A 20,785-nucleotide genomic window follows, 5' to 3' on the forward strand; every position below is an offset into this window, starting at 1 on the left:
CCGCGCCTCCCACCGTCCGCGGTCACGTGCCGGCCCTCCGGGCCGCGTCGGCCGGTGGGGGTGGCTCTGCCGGGCGTCGGGACAGGAAGGGAGGCGGCAGCGGTGCCATTCTTAAAGGGGCCCGAGGGAAGGTGACTGCCGGAAGGAAAATGGTGAGCTGCCACCCGCGAGGGTGGGGGGGACCGTGGGCTGGGCCAGCCCGCCGGGCTTTCCTGTTTGCCGGGGCCGCCGTCGGCGGGCAGCGCCCAGGGTGGGTCGGCGGCCGCTTTCGCCCGGCTGCGGGCTGGCGTCCAGGGCGGAGGGTGGCGTCCCCCCCCGCCGCCCGGGCGCCGCCCCGCCTGAGGGCAGCCCCCCGGCGGGCCCGGGGGCTGAGGTGCGGCCGGTGGGGTGGGCCGTCCTCGCCGGTGCTGGGTGGTGGGTGCCAGCTCCTGAGCGGAAGTGTTGGAGGTCCAGGGGGAGGGCTCCCCCAAACGCGGGTTCTCCGCCCGGGGCCAGCCGGCGCGAGCACCTCCCCCCTGCCGGCCCTGCCCCGAGGGCTCGCTCTGATCCGGATTGGGGTCTCTGGGCCTCGCCGCGGCTTTTCGTGTCCTCCCCCCGCCCGCCTCTCAGGGTTTCCCCTTATCCTGCTTTCCCCGAGTTACAGCAGTGGGAAACCTTTGACCCAAGGCTTTGGCGCTGGCATTGCAGTGACTGTAAAGATCTTGAGCTTTGCTGTGTCTAGCGGCTCCGGCTTCCTTCGGCCCCTGCACTCAGAAATGAGTGGAGACTGGCCCTGGCCGCTGTGCCTCGGTTGGTTGGAGCGTCCTCCCGGGCACCGGAAAGTCGCGGGTTCAAATGTGATCTGGGCACCTAGCCTAGGGTGGCGGCTTACATCCCCCTCTGGCGCTTACAGGAGGCAGCCAATCAGCGTGTCTCACATCCATCCTTCTCTCCCTCTCTCTCTAAAAATACAAAATTTATAACCCTTAAAATAACACCTTAAATATTTTTAAAAAAAAAAAAAAGGTGGAGAATTAAGTTGCTCAAAAAGAATCTGGATCTTTCCTATCAGGTTTTAAAATATGCTCCTTTCTTTAATTAAAAAAAAGCAAAACACAAAATCTCATTGACCTATCTTTGACCTCCCACTCATTTCTCAGCCAACATCCATGAATGAGTCTCGTTTTGGTTACTAAATCCAAGGGACTCTTCAGTTCTTATTTTCCCTGACCTCTCAGCTGCAGTCCAGGGTGTTGGCCACTCTCTCCTCTTTGAAGCATTCTCTTCCCTCCTGGCTTCCGGGATACAGAATCCCTGTTTTGTGTTGTTTTCCCTACTTCTGTTGGTCCATCTGTGCCCCATGCAATCTGTTCTCTTTCTCTGGACAGTGGGAGCCCTAAGCTTTATCCCAGTGCTTCATTTTTCTATTCTGTATTCTTCATCCTTTCTTACCAAACTCACAGTGTCAATTGCCACATAATATGCATATGACTTGTCAAATTGTATCTCAGACCTTGCTTCTGAGATCCAGTCCAGATCAATGTGTCCCACTAGGTAGTTAACATCCTCTGAGAGGCTTCTTCCCACTGGGGTTCTTCAAAGCCACCTCACTTTTCCAAAATAGAATGTATGTTCTTTCCCCTCAAACCTGGTCTTCCTCAGTGTTCTTAATTTAGTGAAAGGTAGCACTATTTAGTCTGTTACACAAGCGAGAAGCTTAGGAATCCTCTTGTAACCCTTTCCAAACCCACTCCTCCCAATATCCAGTTTGACACCAGCTCCTTTGTAGTGGTAAGAGTTTAGGCTGACTGGATTGAATCCTGGCTCCACTATTTATGTAATTGGGCAGGGGGGAGGGCGTGACAAATTACTTCTCTAACCATAGTTTCCTTCAAAAAGGGGATAATAGTACCCATCTCATGGGATTGTTTTGAGCATAAAGGGAAATCCATGTAAAGAACATAGGATAATGTTTCTCTCATAATGTTTAACACATGTTAACTATTAGTAGAGATATTCACCTATTTTTCTTTTTTTTTTTCCCCTCTATTTTTATAGAAAAGAAGGGAGAGGGAGAGAGAGAGAAACATCAATGATGAGAGAGAATCATTGATTGGTTGTCTCCTGCATGTCTCTCCCTCCCCAAACTCCTCCTCCCTCCCCCATGGGGATCGAGTCCACAATCCAGGCATGTGTCATTGGCTGGAATTGAACCTGGGGCCCGTCAGTCCACAGATCAATGCACTACCCTCTGAGCCAGTTTACCCTCCGAGCCAAACTGGCTAGGGCTCACCTACTTTTCTTTATCCTCATCAGCCTGTTTAAGCGACTTTTCATCTCTCACCTGACCTAGTCTTGTCAGTTAACTAGTCTTGTTCTATTCATCCTGGCTCTCTGCCTGTTTCCTGCATGCAAACTTCATCATGTTTTCTGTTACCACCCTGCGTAGAACACCTTAGTGCAAGCATGTCAAACTCAAAGGTTAACATGGGACGAATAAACAAGGTTTAAGTTTATGTGGGCTGCAAAAAGCAAACAAACACAAAAGCTTCAGCTTTCATAAAAACAGGTTTATTTTGATAGAGATGCTGAATACAAAGAGCTGAAATAAATGAGTAATTATTAACATAAAATAATAGAACATTTTAATAAAAATTAATATTTTTTCTTGAACATTAACTTATCAGACACTGAATAACTGCACAAATTAATAAGTGTAATGCAAATCTATTTTTCTTGTTCTCTGAAAGCAAGATATTTCCTTTCACACACCAAATAAGACAATCGGCTGCTAAAATATTCACGGTATTACTAGTGGATAGAAATGGTGCACCTGCGTGTAAGGGGAAATTAATGGAACACGATTATAGTAATCAGTTATTAGTGAACCTTGTAACTATTAATAGTTATGTATAACAGGATATTATAAAAATTAAGTTATGAAATTTTTATTAAAACATTCCTTACGTATCATTATATTGGCTGTGCTGTAAAAAATATTCGTTGTTTGACATGGGCCTCGAGTTTGACATGCTTGCCTTACTGGCTTCCCTTTGCTCAGAGATAGAAACCAAAATACTTAATATGACCTCCTGGGCTTTATGTGGTCCAGCTCCTACCAACCTCCTTTTGTACCATGTTTTTGTTCCTTCTCTGTGCTTGAGTCACTCTGCTTTCATTGTCATGGATGTGCCATGCTCACTTTAATCGGGTGTCTTTGAATGGGTAGTTTTGGTTCTCAGATGCTTTTTACAGGCAAGCAAGCCTCCTGTGACCTTGATGTTCTCATAGGTCATAAGTTCTCATAGCATCCTGTGTCTCCTTCCTAGCTCTGTCACAGGTACAAACAAATGTACATATTTTTGGCCTGATTCTTTGGATGTAGGTCTGTACTCCACTAGACTGTACTGTAAGCTCCATGAGGGTAGGCTTATGTTTTTTACTTAGTCATATGTTGCTTAATAATGGGGATACATTCTGAGAAATGTGTTGTTGGTGATTTTTTCACTGTGTGAACATCACAGTGTGCACTTACACAAACCTAGATGGTACAGCTACAAACTTCTACAGCATGTTACCTGTACTGAATACTGGAGACAATAGTAACACAATGGTAAGTGTTTGTGTATCTAAACATAGAAAAGATACAGTAAAAATAAGGTATAAAAGATAAAGTGGGTTCTTCCCATTAGCGGCCAGAGGTGACCTATGAAAATGGTTCACTATTCACTTGACCCAGAAAATCCCACAAAATCATGCAAATTAAGAGGTTCAGACCTTCATGTTCACTGTAAGAACACTCATGAAACTGCCTACACCATCAGGGGTATGCATATTTGCAAAGCCGCTGAGTATCTGAAGAATGTCACTTTATAGAAGCAATGTGTCCCATTCCGTAGTTAAAATGTAGGTGAGCCCAGGCGAACAGCAGGGCTGCATCCAGGGTCAGTGGCCCAAAAAGAGTGCTGAATTTTTACTGCACATGCTTAAAAATGCGGAGAACAGTCCTGAACTTGAGGCTTCAGATGAAGATTCTCTGGTTATTGAGCACATCCAGGTGAACAAAGCTCCAAGAGGTGGCACAGAACTTACAGAGCTCATGGGAGATTAACCAGTATGAACTCTCCCTGCCACATTGAGATGATCCTTAATGAAAAAGAGCAGATTGTTCCCAAACCAGAAGAAACTGAAGAAAAGAAATAATAGGGCCTGGGAATAGATTCAGAATAAAATAAATACGAATAAAAGTTAGGGGGGAAAAAGATAAAATAGTATATCTGAATAGGGGACTTATCATGAATGGAGCAAGCCAGCCTGGAAGATGCTCTGGGTGAGTCAGTGAGTGGATGGTGAATGAATGTGAAGGCCTAGGATACACTACTATGCACTTCATAAACACTGTACTCTTAGGGTGAACTAAATTTCTAAGACAACATGAAATTAAATCATGCTCAAGAGAATGATGCAATCAAGAGATGCTGTAAATGAGATGTATGAGGCTGCTGCCAGTGTAAAATGACACACTGTTTTACAGGAAACTTTGTAAATATAAAGAGTACACCCTGCCAAAGCCGGTTTGGCTCAGTGGTAGAGCGTCTGTCTGCGGACTGAAAGGTCCCAGGTTTGATTCCGGTCAGGGCATGTAAGTTGATTGCGGGCACAGGGGTGTGCAGGAGGCAGCTGGTCGATGTTTCTCTCTCTAGCCCTCTCCCTTCCTCTCTGTAAAAAATCAATAAAATATATTTAAAAAAAAAAAAGAGTACACCCTAAAATAATAGTAAAAAGTATAGTATATACATAAACTAGTAACAGTCTTTTATTATCATTGTCAAGTATTATGTACCACATATAACTGTATGCTATACTTTTATATGACTGGGAGTACAGTAGGTTTTTTTATACCAATATCACCACAAACATACATTACAGCTAAGATGTCACTAGGTGATAGGAGTTTTTCAGCTCCATTATACTCTTACGGGATCAGCATTGTATATGCAGTAAGTTGTTGACTAAAATATTGTAATGTGGTATATAGTGACATACCCTATGTGGTATATAATGACATATCCTATGTGATACAAATAGGATATGTCATTATGTGGTATATAATGACATATCCTATTTATATCACACTTTACATATTACCATATAAAGTTGTTTTCAGAGTGTTTTACTCATTCTTAAATTCTATTAACTATAAGCAATTAGAATTGGCATTTTTACTTGTAGGAAGAAATTATTGGCATTATGTTATTGGGAGGGATGCAAATGCAAAAACCAAACCAACAACATACATATATATATATATATATATATATATATATATATATATATATATATATATATATATAAAGCTAGTCTTAACCAGTTTGGCTCAGTGGATAGAGCGTCAGCCTGCAGACTGAAAGGTCCCAGGTTTAATTCCGGTCAAGGGCATGTACCTTGGTTGCAGGCACATCCCCAGAAGGAGGTGTGCAGGAGGCAGCTGATTGATATTTCTCTCTCATAGATGTTTCTAACTCTCTATCCCTCTCCCTTCTGCTCTATAAAAAATCAATAAGGTACAGGAAAAAAAACCTGTATAAATTAAATCACAACATGCTCCCATAGACCCACACACTTGGTTTCTGATCCTTAGAATGTCAAGATTACACGAGTATTTCTTGGTATCAGAGCTGGAAGATAAATAAGTCTTATAAATTTCTTCTTGCCTAAACAAAAATCTAAAATATTTATTAATTTCAGTAGTGGGTTCTACCTTTCATTAAGAAGAGAATGGAATTTGTTCTCTGACTTCTATACCTTTCTTGGAAGGTAGAAAAAAAATAAGATTAGGGTTGAATACTACCTTCAGGAAGCTCCATAGGATTTAGCATCTCTTTCTCTAAAGATAACTAAAAGGGTGGACACATGACTCCTAGGGAACCTGATTGTATATGGGTGGGATATACTTTCTAATTGTATTATAGCATATCCTATGGTATGTCACACTTTATGTATTACCAGTGTTCTGAATTTAAAAGGACAATTTTTAAAAATATATATTTTATTGATTTTTCAAAGAGAGGAAGAGAGAGGGATAGTTAGAAACATCGATGAGAGAAAATCATTGACCAGCTGCTTCCTGTACACCCACTACTGGGGATGTGCCTGCAACCAATGTACATGCACTTGACCGGAATCGAACCCGGGACCTTTTGGTCCGCAGACCAACACTCTATCCACTGAGCCAAACCGGTTTTGGCTTAAAGGACAATTTTTAAAATGGATAGCATTTCCTGCTTTAACCTACGCTTTTAATTTACCCAATGCAGGGTCAAAAAACATGCTTTTATTAGATTTTTATTGTAACTTAAAATTGGAAGCCCTAATACTTTTGGGTTATAATGACACATATGTATTTAGGATTGGTCTCAGCACTGTTTTGATTTTCTTAAAGAAGACGGGGGGAACCTATACATGAAAAGAGACCAAAATATGTGGGTCTCTTTTTAAATCAACATTAAAAAAAACCAAAACTTAAAATAGTGAGAGAAATTGACTGGAATTACTGTTAGGTTTTGTTTTTTGTGTGTGAGATATTGTTATTACCTTTATATTTTAACTAGAGGCCCAGTGCATGAAATTCAGGGGCGGGGGTGTGTGTCCCTCAGCCCAGCCTACACCCTCTCCAATCTGGGATTCCTCAGGGTATGTCCGATTGGCAGTTTAGGGACATTAACTTCAGCCATTAGGAAAATCACATGGAATGTCCTTGACATAGAAACTGTGTAGATTTTTGAGTTGTTTTAATAATAATGGCCATTCTTTAAAATAATATCTGTTTACATACAATACAGCTGGTACTATGTGAATTCAGAATGTTAACATCATAAAATAATAGGTTGTAGTGGAAATAACCTTGAATTGTCTAGTTCAGTGGTCAGCAAGCTCATTAATCAACAGAGCCAAAAATCAAGAGTACAAACAATTGAAATTTCTTTGAGAGCCAAATTTTTTAAACTTACGGTAAACTTCTTCTAACACCACTTCTTCAAAATAGACTTGCCCAGGTTGTGGTATTTTGTGGAAGAGCCACACTCAAGGGACCAAAGAGCCGTATGTGGCTCGCTAGCCACAGTTTTCCGACCACAGGTCTAGTCCAAACTTTTATAAATATTGGAATTCCCTTTTCAAAGATTTTGAATGCTTTTTGTCCTAAGAAGCTTAACCAACTTTAGAGGCAACCCATTTTCTGTGAAAGGACTGGGGTACTCCGGTGGCAGGCGCACGGGAGGTCCGGCTGCACCATGCACCTGCTGTTCCCTGGCTGGGCTGAAAGGACTGGGGGACTGGACGCCGCCATCTTTGTGATAATGTGATGGTCAATTTGCATATTACATCTTTATTAGACAGAATGGCACATACTGTCATTTTAATGATGCATACTGAAAAACAGTTGAAATGATTTCTGCTCTTTGCTGTGTGCTAGGCCATGGGACATTGAAGGTACTGGATGAAATAAGATTGGCTATTTGTTGATAATGGTTGAAGTTGAGTGATAATGCATAGGGTTCCACTATTCTAGTCTCTACTTTTAAAAAAAGAAAAGAGGCCGAGACCAGTTTGTCTCAATGGATAGAGCGTCGGCTTGGGGACTGAAAGGTCCCGGGTTCGATTCCAGTCAGGGGCATGTACCTTGGTTGCGGGCATATCCCCAGTGGGGAGTGTGCAAGAGGCAGCTGATCGATGACTCTCTCTCATCAATGTTTCTAGCTCTCTATCTCTCTCCCTTCCTCTCTGTACAAAATCAAAAAATATATTTTAAAAAAAAAAAGAAGAAAAGAAAGATTTCCATCCTCGTGATTACAATCATTGATACATTTGCACCACTAAAAGAAGAGTGCTTTTGACCATTTCCTTGCCAGTTTTCTGAGGAAGAGTCTAATAATTTTTCATAATTGTTTAAATTTGGTTTTGCTTTCATAATTCTTTTTTTTTTAAATATATTTTATTGAGTTTTTACAGAGAGGAAGAAAGAGGGATAGAAAGCTAAACATCGATGAGAGAGAAACATCGATCAGATGCCTCTTGCTACATCCCTCACTGGGAATGTGCCCGCAACCAAGGGACATGCCCCTGACCAGAATCAAACCTGAGACCTTTCAGTCCGCAGGCCGACGCTCTATCCACTGAGCCAAAAGTCCCGTAGTCACATAATTAAGATATAAATTTTATTGGCCTATTCTTAGTGTTTATTTTTCATATTTTTGTTTATATATTTTTCATAGTTGTGAGATACAAAAATAAATCTAGGTCTTACTAATTATAAGCACAAAAAGATGATTATCCTCTTCTTTCTGTACTTTCCCCATATCCTTTCTTTCCTCTATAGTTCTGATAAAATTACACATTAATATATGTCTAGTTCTTTGAGATATTTATTAGCTAAAGAGAAAGTTAAATATACATATAAAATGAACAAATGTGTGTAATTAGTGTAGATACTACAAAGGTTGGTAGATTCAGAAGCTCTTTAAGTGTTCATGTGTTTCATGTTAATGCTTTCACATAATTGTGACATTTGTAGATGTCAATATACCTTTTTAATGTACAGGTTTTATAACTTTTAACATATACATATATTGAAATGGCATTTTATATGTGATTTTTTCTTTTCTTTTCTAGAGTGAGTCTTTGGTGGTTTGTGATGTTGCTGAAGATTTAGTGGAAAAACTGAGAAAGTTTCGTTTTCGCAAAGAAACAAACAATGCTGCCATTATAAGTAAGCTAAAAGCATTTGCTTCGGTTACATGAGAGTAGTTTGAAAATGTTTAGAAAGTAATTTAACTCCTCCTGTTTTAACCTCGTCCCCTTTTAGATTAGTTTGAAAAATAAGTAACATCCCTACCCTAGCTGGTTTGGCTCAGTGGGATAGAGTGTCGGCCTGCAGACTGAAAGGTCTCAGGTTCAGTTCTGGTCAAGGGCACATGCCTGGGTTGTGGCCTCAGACCCCTGTGTGGGGCATGCAGGAGGCAACTGATCAGTGATTCTCTCTCATCATTGAGGTTTCTCTCTCCCTCCCTCTCCCTTCCTCTCTGAAATCAATAAAAATATATTTCAAAAAAAGTAACAGCTAATATCACAAAACAGAGGTGCAGCTAATATCACAGAACTCCCCCCTCTGCTACCTACAGTGTTGGAGATTATCTTCTTGGTCACTTGGTCATTTTTAGTGTCCCATCTTCTCTATCTTTTAACTTCTCAAGGGACTAAAAATAGCCTGGCCATTCACCCTTAAACAGAAACAGAAATCTTTTCCTACATCTAAAGTGGTAAATAAAGTTCAGCATTGTGTTCAAAGTGATTTGCACCTTTATTTCCATTTTAGATGCAAACTCTAATTTCATGCATTTGAGTTGAAGCTTTACTGACTTTGGGCAATGGAAAAAATAATGTGAATATTTTCTCTCCTACTGTATTCTGTATCTGATATTATGCACATTTCTTTTATATTCTTAGATAATATTTAATCTGAATAGTAATTTAGAAAGATGAAAGAAGGGGGCGTAAAATGTAAAGGTGTATAGACTATATTTAACAGAGATGCTTCTGGCAGATGTGAATTAATAAGGTGGTGACAATTTGTTTTATTACAATAAACACTACAACATAAAAATACAGACCTTAACACAGTGCCACCTTGCCAGAGAAAGGTAAAGCTATTTGAGATCATATTGTATCTCACAGCCTTTACTGTGAAATTAGCGCAAAATCAAAAATGGCTAGCTTTTCAGAGTGGTAAGAAAAAACAGGTATAAATGATCTAAACACATTTTAATTTGGCATTGGATTATGTCACATACAGTTGAATATAGATATCACTGTTATTTGTAAGTCACTTTCTTAGAATCCTGTACTCATTGCACCATGAAACCCTGACTCTGGAGAAGCTGGGAATCTGACGGTTATTCTGTCCTGACTCCTGGCTCACTTTCTCCTTATAGTTCTTACCATGGCACATAGACCAATCTCAGTCACAGTCATCCTTTTAGACCTTTCCTTATTATATAGGAAGTTGCATTTGAGTTACAAAGTTCTCTGAATACATAATAAATATAAGAAGTTGACATAAAGTTCTAAATAAGTAAAGTGTGGGGGATTATGGATAAAAACTTCTAAATACTGACTTCTTGAAAAGCTAGACTAGCTAATTGACTATGAACTAAATACTCAGAATGACTTTTCTTATGCTTGTGTTTCTGGATGTTTTAATTTTAGATTCCAAAAAAGGGGCTGAGACTCTGGGGTTGGGTAGATTAAGGTCACATTAGAATCACAGTTTACTCATATTATATTTTTATTTTAGTGAAGATTGATAAGGATAAACGCCTGGTGGTACTGGATGAAGAGCTTGAGGTTTGTTTGATCAGCTAAATACAGTTTTATAGTTAAGCAATTATTGCCCAAAAGATATTATATTAGTTACATGTACTTCTAAAATGAGTTCTGCACCTTTAAATACATGCTTAGTATGCATGAAAAACATATGCTCATTATTCTGTAGTGCTTTGTCTTGCTAATTTAATCACCTTTTCTTAAACAATAATGAATCAGGCCGAAACCAGTTTGGCTCAGTGGTAGAGCGTCGGTCTGCGGACTGAAAGGTCCCAGGTTCGATTCCAGTCAAGGGCATGTACATTGGTTGCAGGCACATCCCCGGTAGGGGGTGTGCAAGAGGCAGCTGGTCGATGTTTCTCTCTCATCGACGTTTCTGGCTCTCTATCCCTCTCTCCTCCTCTCTGTAAAAAAAAAAAAAAAAAAAATCAATAAAATATATTTTTTTAAAAAAATGAATCAGTCTAACAAGTGGTAGAAATTAGAGCTATATATCCAGTAATTACTGAGTCAACTTTATAACTTGCTTTTAAATTTCTTGGCCAATAAATAAAAACTAAAACCGTATAACCCAAATATTTAGTTTGTCAAATTAATTTAGAGTGAAAAGAAATTATTTTGGCCCTGGCCGGGAAGCTCAGTTGATTAGAGCATTGTCCCCATAAGCCAAGGTTTTGGGTCTGATTCCGTCAGAGCACATACAAGAAACAACCAATGAATACATAAATAAGTGGGACAACAAAATCAATCAATCTCTCTCCTCCTGTCTCTCCCATTCTTTCTCAAAACAATAAAGAAAGCAAGAAAGCGAACGAGCGAGCGAGAGAGAGAGAGAGAGAGAGAGAGAGAGAAAGAAAGAAAGAGAAAGAAAGAAAGAAAGAAAGAAAGAAAGAAAGAAAGAAAGAAAGAAAGAAATTGACTATTCCCTATCCCCTAATTCAGATATGTTGTTTCTCCTGAGAGGTTGGCTTATCTCACTATTTTCTGACAGTTGGAACATGAGTATAGACTACTGTGCCTCTCAGCCAAATATTTAGTGATTAACAACTAAACTAAGTGGGCTTCTTTAAATTGAGGGTTCAGGAACCTCAGTTTGTGTGCAACTTAATAAAATAAGTTTTTATGTTGTGGAGTATGGTTAGGTATCTATACCTATTGGTAGAATGGGTACTTGGTATGTATCTTAAGGATGTAGGTAAAAAATTGGTTAAAAATTGTTTTTCTCTATTATGCCAGGGCATTTCACCAGATGAACTTAAAGATGAACTACCTGAACGACAACCTCGATATCCTTTTCTGAGATCGTTAAAAAAAGTTTTGTTGTTTTTTTTTAGTGGCCAGAATTTTATTTATGATGTTTAATTTTTCAACTTTTAGAAGACATATTTTACAAAATTTTCTTCTACACCATGATCACAATCAAATTAAAATATGTATGCACATATTGGATCAAGAAAGGTGAAAAGTTGGTATATTAGTGGGATGAATTATGTTTTTTTCCATTTTTTATGTATTTATAATAAAAATGAGAAAGATAAATCCATATGAAATTCATACTTTTAATACATTTATTTTTGAGAGATTATATGATTTTATAACATCATCGGGCCTATTTATAAGTTTGTGGAAAGATAATAAATAGTGAAGGTGTGACCTAAATGGGTATGTTAGAAATTTATCACTCACTGGCTCCCTAGGTGTGTATTTCAAAACTTTGTTAAGTGCTTGTCTCATAGAGCAATAATTTTAGTTTCTTTAACTTGAGAAAAACCTTCATTGTCTATAGTTACAAATATCAACATGATGATGGAAGAGTTTCATATCCTCTGTGTTTTATTTTCTCAAGTCCTGTAGGTAAGTGAATTTTTTTAAATAGTGCATATTTGTTTCTGATCTAATATAAAACATGTTTTATATTGGACAAATTCTATGTTTATTTTAAAGAAAAGTGTCATAAAACCTAAGTTGAGTTGTGTGTGCGCACACGTGCACATGTAAATGTGTCCCTAGAAATAAGTTACTATAAAACATCATGTGTTAGAACTTGCTTATTTTCCTTGGATAAAATCCTAGAATTGTAATTGTTAGGTCAGATCATACACACATTTTAAGGAATTTGAAATGTAATAACATTTTAAAATACCAAAAGTACATTTTCTCCTATATTTTAAATATTTTTATAAGTATGTGAGTTTTGTGAGTAATAATGATATACTGTATATTTATGTTTATCTTTAAAATAGTCGTTGCCCATAATGTGTCTATAATCTTGATAATAGTCCCAGAGTAGCTTACCTTGGATAGTAAAATGGCTTATTGGTATTTAAGGTATCTCTCACCAGAAATCTCACAAGTACCATTCTAGTCCACAGTAAAATCTCTACTTGAACGCTTTTCTAAATTTTACTATTTGTGTCATTTACTTAGCACTTAAAAAACACTGGAGTATATTTTTAACTTATTATGTAATCAAACTGTAAAGTTTTTTCAGGGCTGATCTCTTTCACTGACCCATCATCATTTCAAACCTTATCTGTGTTAGACATCAATAAAATTGAATTTGATATTTAAAGTCAAAATTAAGAAAGTGCTAACAAGTTTTTACAAGGATTTGAAAGTCAAGATCTGCAGAGGTCTAGCCTTGTTTATTTTTGCTGACCTAAAGCTTATTTATTTGTAATTTAACTATGTCTCTTTGTACAATATGCAAGTCTCAGAATCATATTTAGACTGAAGTTTTTATAAACTTTGAAAGCATAGGAAACCCTAAATGTATCATTTTTTAAAAAGCAAATAATGAAAACCCATTGCTTTGTCAAAATCTAAGTCTCATTTCTACACAAATCTCTCTTTTCCAGGATGTAAGCCTGAACAACAAATGATGTATGCTGGGAGTAAGAATAAGCTAGTCCAAACAGCTGAACTAACCAAGGTGGGATTTATATTTATCTGCTTGTTGAAACAGTATTTTCACTTAGAATACAGTAGTTCCCCTCCCTTCACCACAGTGTCAATTATCTATGGTCAACCATAGTTCAAAAATTCCAGAATTAAACAATTTGTAAGTTTTAAATTGTACATGATGCTGAGTAGCATGATGAAATCTTTGTCCTGCCCGGGACATGAGTCATCCCTTTGTCTAATGAACACAGTGTGTGTGTGTGTGTGTGTGTGTGTGTGTGTGTGTGTGTGTGTGGACACACACTGTATACTTGCTTGTTAGTATGTGTCTTAGTTATGAGGTCACTGTCCAGGTATCATAGTGCTTGTGTTCACGTAACCCTTATTTTACTTACTAATGGCCCCAAAGCGCAAGGGTAGTGATGCTAGAAAGTCAGCTGTGCCAAAGAAGCCATAAAGTGCTTTCTTTAAGTGAAAAGGTATAAGTATAGGAAAAAACATAACCATATATACTATCAAATAAAAGAGAAATATGCAAATTGACTGTTATTCTAAGACAAAAGAGGCTGCCCCCACGTGGGCACAAGATGGCCAGCAGGGGAGGGTACTTGTGGGCAGATAGGGGTGGCCAAGCCAGCAGAAGAAGGCAGTTGGGGGTGACCAGGCCAGCAGAGGAAGGCAGTTGGGGGAAACCAGGACAGTAGGGGAGAACAATTGGGGAGACCAGGCCTGCAGGGGAGGGCAGTTGGAGGAACCCAGTTAGGGTGGCCAGGCCATCAGGGGAGGACAGTTAGAGGCAAGCAGACTGATAGGGGAGGGCAGTTAGGGTTGACTAGGATGGCAGGGGAGGGCATTTTGGGTAATTGGACTGGCTGGGGAGCAGTTAGGCGTAGATCAGGCTGGCAGGGGAGTGGCAGTTAGGCGTTGATGAGTCTTGGCAGGCAGAAGCAGTTAGGGGCAATCAGGCAGAGGAAGTCGAGCGGTTGGGAACCAGCAGTCCTGGATTGTGGGAAGGATGTCTCAGATTGGATAGGGAGCAGGCTGGGCTGAGGGACACCCCTCTTCCCCCCATGCACGAATTCGTGCACTGGGCCCTAGAGTGTGTGTGTGTATGTGTGTATATGTGCATATGACTCCAGAGTATCTGCAGTTTCAGGCAGTCCATTGGGAGTCAGGTGATAACCTGAGGATAAAGGGGGTGTGAGGAGGGGACTACTATACAGAGCCATAAAATAATCTGAAGATGGAGTATTTTTATGAAATTGAACATTATTTAGAACAGAGCAGTAAATTATTCAAAGCTTTTTATTAGCTGAAAATAGAATGATAGAAATCTTGAATAGATGTGTGTTTTTGAATGGGAATTATAAGTTCATTAGAAGAAATCACATTAAAAATGTAGGCAGTTTTAGAAAAGTCACTGTAGCTATTCAATCTATTGAGATTTCTTCATCTTCATAATCTAATTTCTAATAGATAAAAGTCAGCATTGGAACCTTACCGTAGACTGGATGAACCAGATTCTGTGCAGGAATTCCATATGCAGTTAACTATATATTGCTTCCAAATCTAAAGAATACTTATTACTAGCTTTATTAAGCTAGAACACTCTGTTTTATAGGAGACAGTTGTTTTATTATTTAATATGTCCCCATTTTCTTATGGCAGTTTTGAAGGTTAGAGGTAAGAAGAGTACTTGCTCTTAAACTTGTAACTTCCACATATTAGTTTGAGTTGAAAAAGCAGTTTATACATTTTAGATTTTGAAATAGAATATTACAACACTGAAATAGTATTAAATAATATTTCCTTTCAGGTTTTTAAAAAAGATTTTTATTGATTTTTAGAGAGAGGAAGTGAGAGGGAGAGAGAAACTGATGAGAATGTAAAACATCCATTGGCTGTTTCCAACCCCCTCGTGAGCGCACACACACCCTCATTGGGGATAGAGCTGGGACCTGAAACCTGGGCATGTGCCCTGACCAGGAATTAAACCAACAACCCCCCGGTGCATAGAACCACACCCAGCCAATTGAGCCACATTGGCCAGAGTGTTGTCTGTTTTTAAATGTTTTTATTGCTTTTAGAGAGAAAGTAAGGGGGAGATAGAGAAAAAAACATACACATTGATGTGAGAGAGAAGCATATCACTTGCCTCCTGCTGGAGATTCGAACCTGCAACCTCAGTATGTGCCCTGAACAGGAATCAAACTGGTGACCTCTTGATGCTCAATCAACTGACCCACCCTCCCAGGGCTCAAGTTTTATTTTAAGGACAGCATCAGTGTTTTCTCCTTGGGTGCTTAATCATCAATCCAGGGGATGTCTTTACGTGTGTTCCGCTTTTTCCCTTTACCCATATGCTTGTCATCGGTACCACCAATATATAGACACTACCTTTCCTCATTTGTACTAAAAGGAATTCTGTGGAGCTGCTGCAGGAGCTTGGGTGGTTAAGAAGGAGCTCTGCTAATAAATAGCCTCAAGTCTATTCTAATCCTATGACCTAAGTGCTGAATTAAGACATTACAATTTACAAATTACTTTTACAAATAATCCCTTTGAATCCTCTCCACAGCCTTGTGAGGTTGATGGTTTTATTCCTATTCCGTAAATGGGAAACTGAGGTTCAGAGGATGAATGACTTGTCCAGGGTTGTGTAGTAATAAACGACAACACTAGGACTCAAACCCACATCTGGCCTCAAATCCCATTCTTTCTGCTGTGTTTACATTCTCTCTATAGCCGTTATACTTCCTGGGTCTGAGTGTATGCAGGTTCTTGCTGGAGATTTATGGCTAGTCCATCTTTATCAATGCAGTCTACAGCTATTTCCTCCATTTATGGAGGACCAGCATATGTTCTTTTAGTTAGCTCCTAAACAGACGGATTTATTTGGGTTATTTACTTATCTCTTTTAGTGGGTAGGATTTACAGAATTGCTCACTTGTAAGAGAGTTTTGGTTTTATCCCATCTTAATTGCTAAACTTTGGTAACTGAGTATATAGTATTTTTAAAAAACTAAAGCACCTCCCAAATGGAATATCTAATTTGCACAGATTAAGTCATGATCAATATCAAAGGAAGGAGAACCTGGTATTTAATGTGGGTTTTTTTAGAGTATCAGAGTGTAACCTAAGCTGTTTTTTGTTTTTTTGTTTTGTGTGTGTGTGTTTTTAAGGTATTTGAAATAAGAAATACTGAAGACCTAACTGAAGAATGGTTACGTGAGAAACTTGGATTTTTCCATTAATGTGAAGTTCTATGTTTCTAAAGTATTTATGTATTAACCTGACCATACTGGAACGAGACATAAATACTTATTTATGCCTAAAATGCACTGTTATTTACAGTTTGTTTCCTGCAGTAAAGAAAAAAAATCTTCATTTGTTCAAAGTTTGAACAAAGAGGAAATCATCTTCATAGTAATGAAACTTTGTAAAACGTTTCCCTATATTTGTAATTGTTAGGTGGACTACTCTCCAGGGACTTTTGCACTCTTGTGACCAATTTCTACAACTTACGGTTCAGAATTTGTTACTATTTGCAGACACCAATGGAAATTGGGTATTGTGATAGACAACAGTTGCCTCCTTTTGACAAATACTGGATTTTAGCAGTTTAGAGAAAACAGCATATTATCTCTTGTCAAAAATTTGAAGTTAATTTGGGGTAAAAGACTTGAGTGACCCAATTTTGAGCCATGAGTAATAATTTACAATAGTGTAACCTGCATTCCAACTACATTTTTTATCAGTTCCTTCTTTTGATTCCTTTATCCTTTTTAATCAAGTCCAGAAACTTTGTTCATCAATCGCTCATTCTTAAGGTCTAGGAGTTAGATTTTATAATAATTTTGACTATTCTTATGGAAAATAACATCTTAGAAATTGATGGGTTATAGCTAATCAAGGGCTTCATTCCTGGTTGTGTCATTTCTAGTGAGTTTGAATCTAGATTAATAACATCTTATTTACAAAGCACTTCTTAATGTTGTCCTGTGAAAACTGGTTATTTTAAAGTTGTTAATACTGTGCCTTTGATTTGTTAGCTTTAAAGTTAGTTTAAGACTTTTACACTGCCAGTATTCTGGATTTGGTGAAATTAATTTTTGTAAAGGGTCCAAGTAAAATAATTTTCTAATGTATGTATCTGAAATTTGTAATAAGGTTAACTTCATACTTAAAATTCCAACTGTCCACTTGCATTGGTGAGTTATATATGGCAGTTGAGAGTTATAAATTTGGGCATATTTGTGATTAGTTTTATGCCATTGAAAAAACTTACTTGTCTTAAAACCTTGGCCACAACATTAACACATCAATAGAAATTACATTTTATATCCTAAATTTCAGAAAATATTCTAAATTGGACACTTGTCTCGCTAAACTTCGGTAACTGAGTACTTAGTTAGATGATGGCATCCTTGGCATAGAACAAGAATTCTAATATATAGTATACTTTAAAAATGTAAAAGCAAACAAGTAACTGATTAAAATTAATTGGACAAAAGGTTTTTGAGACTAAAGACTAACCAAATTTAGTGAGTGAATTCTTATATTAAGAATATTTTAGTCATTTTAAAACTAGCAAAGGCATTTTTTTTAAATGTTGGCATGTTTTCCATTCATATGTTTTTTGCATTTTTTGTTTTGAGGTTTCTGTGCCAACTTTACCAAAGAGGCAAAGATCGTTGGAATTTTCATAATATTGAATAGAGCATCTTCTGTTCCCAACACTGTTTGGCTTCACTAATCTAGCAACAGGAAGCAATAGGAAGTGAGTTGGAAATGAAGAAGTACTAGAGTGGGTATTTGTTTTTGTTAATGAATGGGAAGGATTTTTTATTCCAATTTCCAGAGAGAGAACATTACCCAGAAATTGTAAGAATTCTTTAAACAGCTATTTTGATATTGGAGAATAATGCTTATAATTCTGCAGAAATGCAAATGTAATCCAAGTGAATTTAATGTAATCCAAGAGTGTTTTTAATATTTTGAATGAAAGAAATTAGATTTGTTTCATCTGCTTCTCAGCAATAAGAAACTAGTGCTGCAAGAATGTATTTTTCAAAGCAGTTCGTTATTTTGTCTTGCTCGTTTTAGTTTTGAAAGTCCTCATAATGTCAGATAATATTAACCTCCATATGCAGAACTCTTAGTTCCCTTGTTTTCTAAAAGGGGCAAAGAGCTGTGATAAACCATGTTATTTTGAGATTGTCTGCTTCTTATCAATAACATGTATTTGCAAGACAATAGATCAAGGTTAGGGGATCAGTAGACCATTTTTTTACTCCCTCTGTCGTGTAGGGAGATTGACAAATCCTATGCTGTAGAGTCTAGAGTGTTCTCAGACTTTTATATACATTTCTCTTCCATCTAACCAAATTTTGCATTGTTCTTTACAAGTACATTTCTTATTTGATCTCTTTTTCTGCCTTCTCTCAAATAGTAACTCCAGATTTCATAAGTCCAGTTTTTACATTCCATAACTTTCTGGTACAGCCATTCCCATTCAGCCTAAATCTTAATCTTTCCTTTTTGGTAGTAGTTTTTTCCCCCTGGGAACCTCCTGCGTGGTCTTCTAAATTAGCATCAGTTTTGAAGTTGTTAGCCTTGCATATGTCCTTCTTAGTATCTAATGTTATCAAAATAGAACCAACTAGTAATCACAGCACATTTTTAGTATGGCTTTGGTGGCAACAGACCTGACTTGAAGAAAACTGTTCTCAAGTTACTGTGCTGAAATTCAAAACATCAGAGTTTTGAATAGTAATCAGTTTGTTCTGGTACTGAAAAGGTTATTTTAGGAAAAAAAGTTGGTTGACTGTGTTTGTTTAATTGACTTCTAAAATAAGTGTTCAAATTGTCTATTTCTAAAAAAGTTTACTAAATATCTAGTGCAATTAAACATACTCTTGTTTAAGAGGGTATTACTAAATTTTTTATCTTCATTACTAAATAATCTTTGTAGCATAATATCTGTCAGCACTTTTCTCTCCCTTTTTACCTCCTATTTTCAGAAGTCAAATGTAGCCATAAATTGTATCATGGTCTGACACTTTAACTCAAAATTTCCTGTTAGAGGAATTTATTGCCAAATTAAATTTGGCTGTCTTTATACCTTACCCATATAGCTAGTAATGAAGGTATACTTAAAAAAATGTTTGGACTACTTTAAAACCTGAGCAGTCATTAATCCATAATGTGGACTAGTGGTGAATATTTTCATAAGGATTTAAATGCTGATATTTCTTGGAAGCAAAGAGTAACTCATATTTTATCAATTTAAATATTCTTAGTATGGTTGCTTTCCCTGTTTGTTCAATAGACTGATAATACTGGAATCTACAGAATTTGAGCCTTTCATACCTATGTGAAGACATGTCTCACACATTTCTGGACAAATCTTATTTTGTATTTCTGGAAGAATGTAAACCTTATAGACCACTTAAAACCAGTGGTCCCAAGTTGAATATTATTGAGAAATTTGTTTCCTCTTATGCCATTTGACATTTCAAAGCACTAATCATGTTCCTGTAATATTTAAAACAACTACATTGTTATTATGATGGAAACTGTGTTTTCTTGCTTTTTTGGAATATAGTTCGTATACATGTAATTACTTGAATATTGTTTGAGGTCACTAACATGCCAGGGCGGTTCCCACTGACTTTGATGGTCCAATATAAATCTCATTCAGGAGGCTTGAAACAGTAATGGCTTAGTCTTGTGAATTTTAACAGTTCCCTGTCATCGTTTAACAAATTCAACAACTGGCACAATTTCTTAAGCTGTGGTTTCAGTCTCTGCTAGTTCATATTGCATGTTTATTTTGGACAGTCTTCTGTTAAGCATGGTGCTTGTACTGGTTTAAATAAAATGTTAACATGAAAGGACTTGTAGAGTTTCATTTTAACTCGCCTCCTCTTCCCTTTGCACTTACTGTTACCTGCTTAGCGCAGTTACTGTGTTTGTGTGAGCCACACAGATACAGCAGTTTATCCTGAAAACCTGAGAGGGGGAAATAAATGGGAATCACTTGGCAATGTAGGATTGGGAGAGGGAAAATGGAATGAGATTATAAACTTTTCTAAAACTTGGTCTGATGCTAAAATTATTTATTTGTAGCAGCTAAGAACTTTATTTCAAATGATGAACGGTTGCTTTCAAAGGGAAAATTAAATGGTTGAGGCACTGTGTACGTCCTAAGAAACAAAATAAAGTTTCTTTTATTGAGTATAGTTTATCACTGTTTATTAACCATCCATTGAAAACCCATCCTGCCTTTATATTATCCTACCTGGCATGTGTTTTGTAGGTATCTATTGAATGAATAAAACTCACCGGTACCTTACATGGCTTTGCCATATACACCTTTTGATTGAACATGTGGTAGTATTCACAGTATATTTATGGTTGGGAAAGGAGTGGTTCATGCCTTTCCATCTTTAAGAGTCTCACTAGGAGACTGGGCCACAGGGAAACATGTCTTCCTTATTTCTCAAATCGGGCTACTTGGCCA

The 20,785-nt window shown here is 37.7% G+C and overlaps 1 protein-coding gene and 1 pseudogene across 1 annotated transcript; both read left to right on the forward strand.

Annotated features, from left to right (window-relative positions):
* GMFB (glia maturation factor beta) lies at positions 1-20,159 on the forward strand. Its single transcript, XM_036436253.2, is given in 8 exon segments — positions 1-152; positions 8,650-8,746; positions 10,331-10,380; positions 11,596-11,645; positions 12,131-12,213; positions 13,218-13,291; positions 16,443-16,508; positions 16,510-20,159. Coding segments are annotated over 8 exon segments (465 nt in total). The 5' UTR covers positions 1-149; the 3' UTR covers positions 16,552-20,159.
* LOC118717965 lies at positions 3,541-4,230 on the forward strand (annotated as a pseudogene).
* Positions 20,160-20,785: the final 626 nt, after the last annotated feature.

This window comes from Pipistrellus kuhlii, unplaced genomic scaffold (assembly GCF_014108245.1).
Source record: "Pipistrellus kuhlii isolate mPipKuh1 unplaced genomic scaffold, mPipKuh1.p scaffold_m20_p_1, whole genome shotgun sequence".
Taxonomy (NCBI): Eukaryota; Metazoa; Chordata; class Mammalia; order Chiroptera; family Vespertilionidae; genus Pipistrellus; species Pipistrellus kuhlii.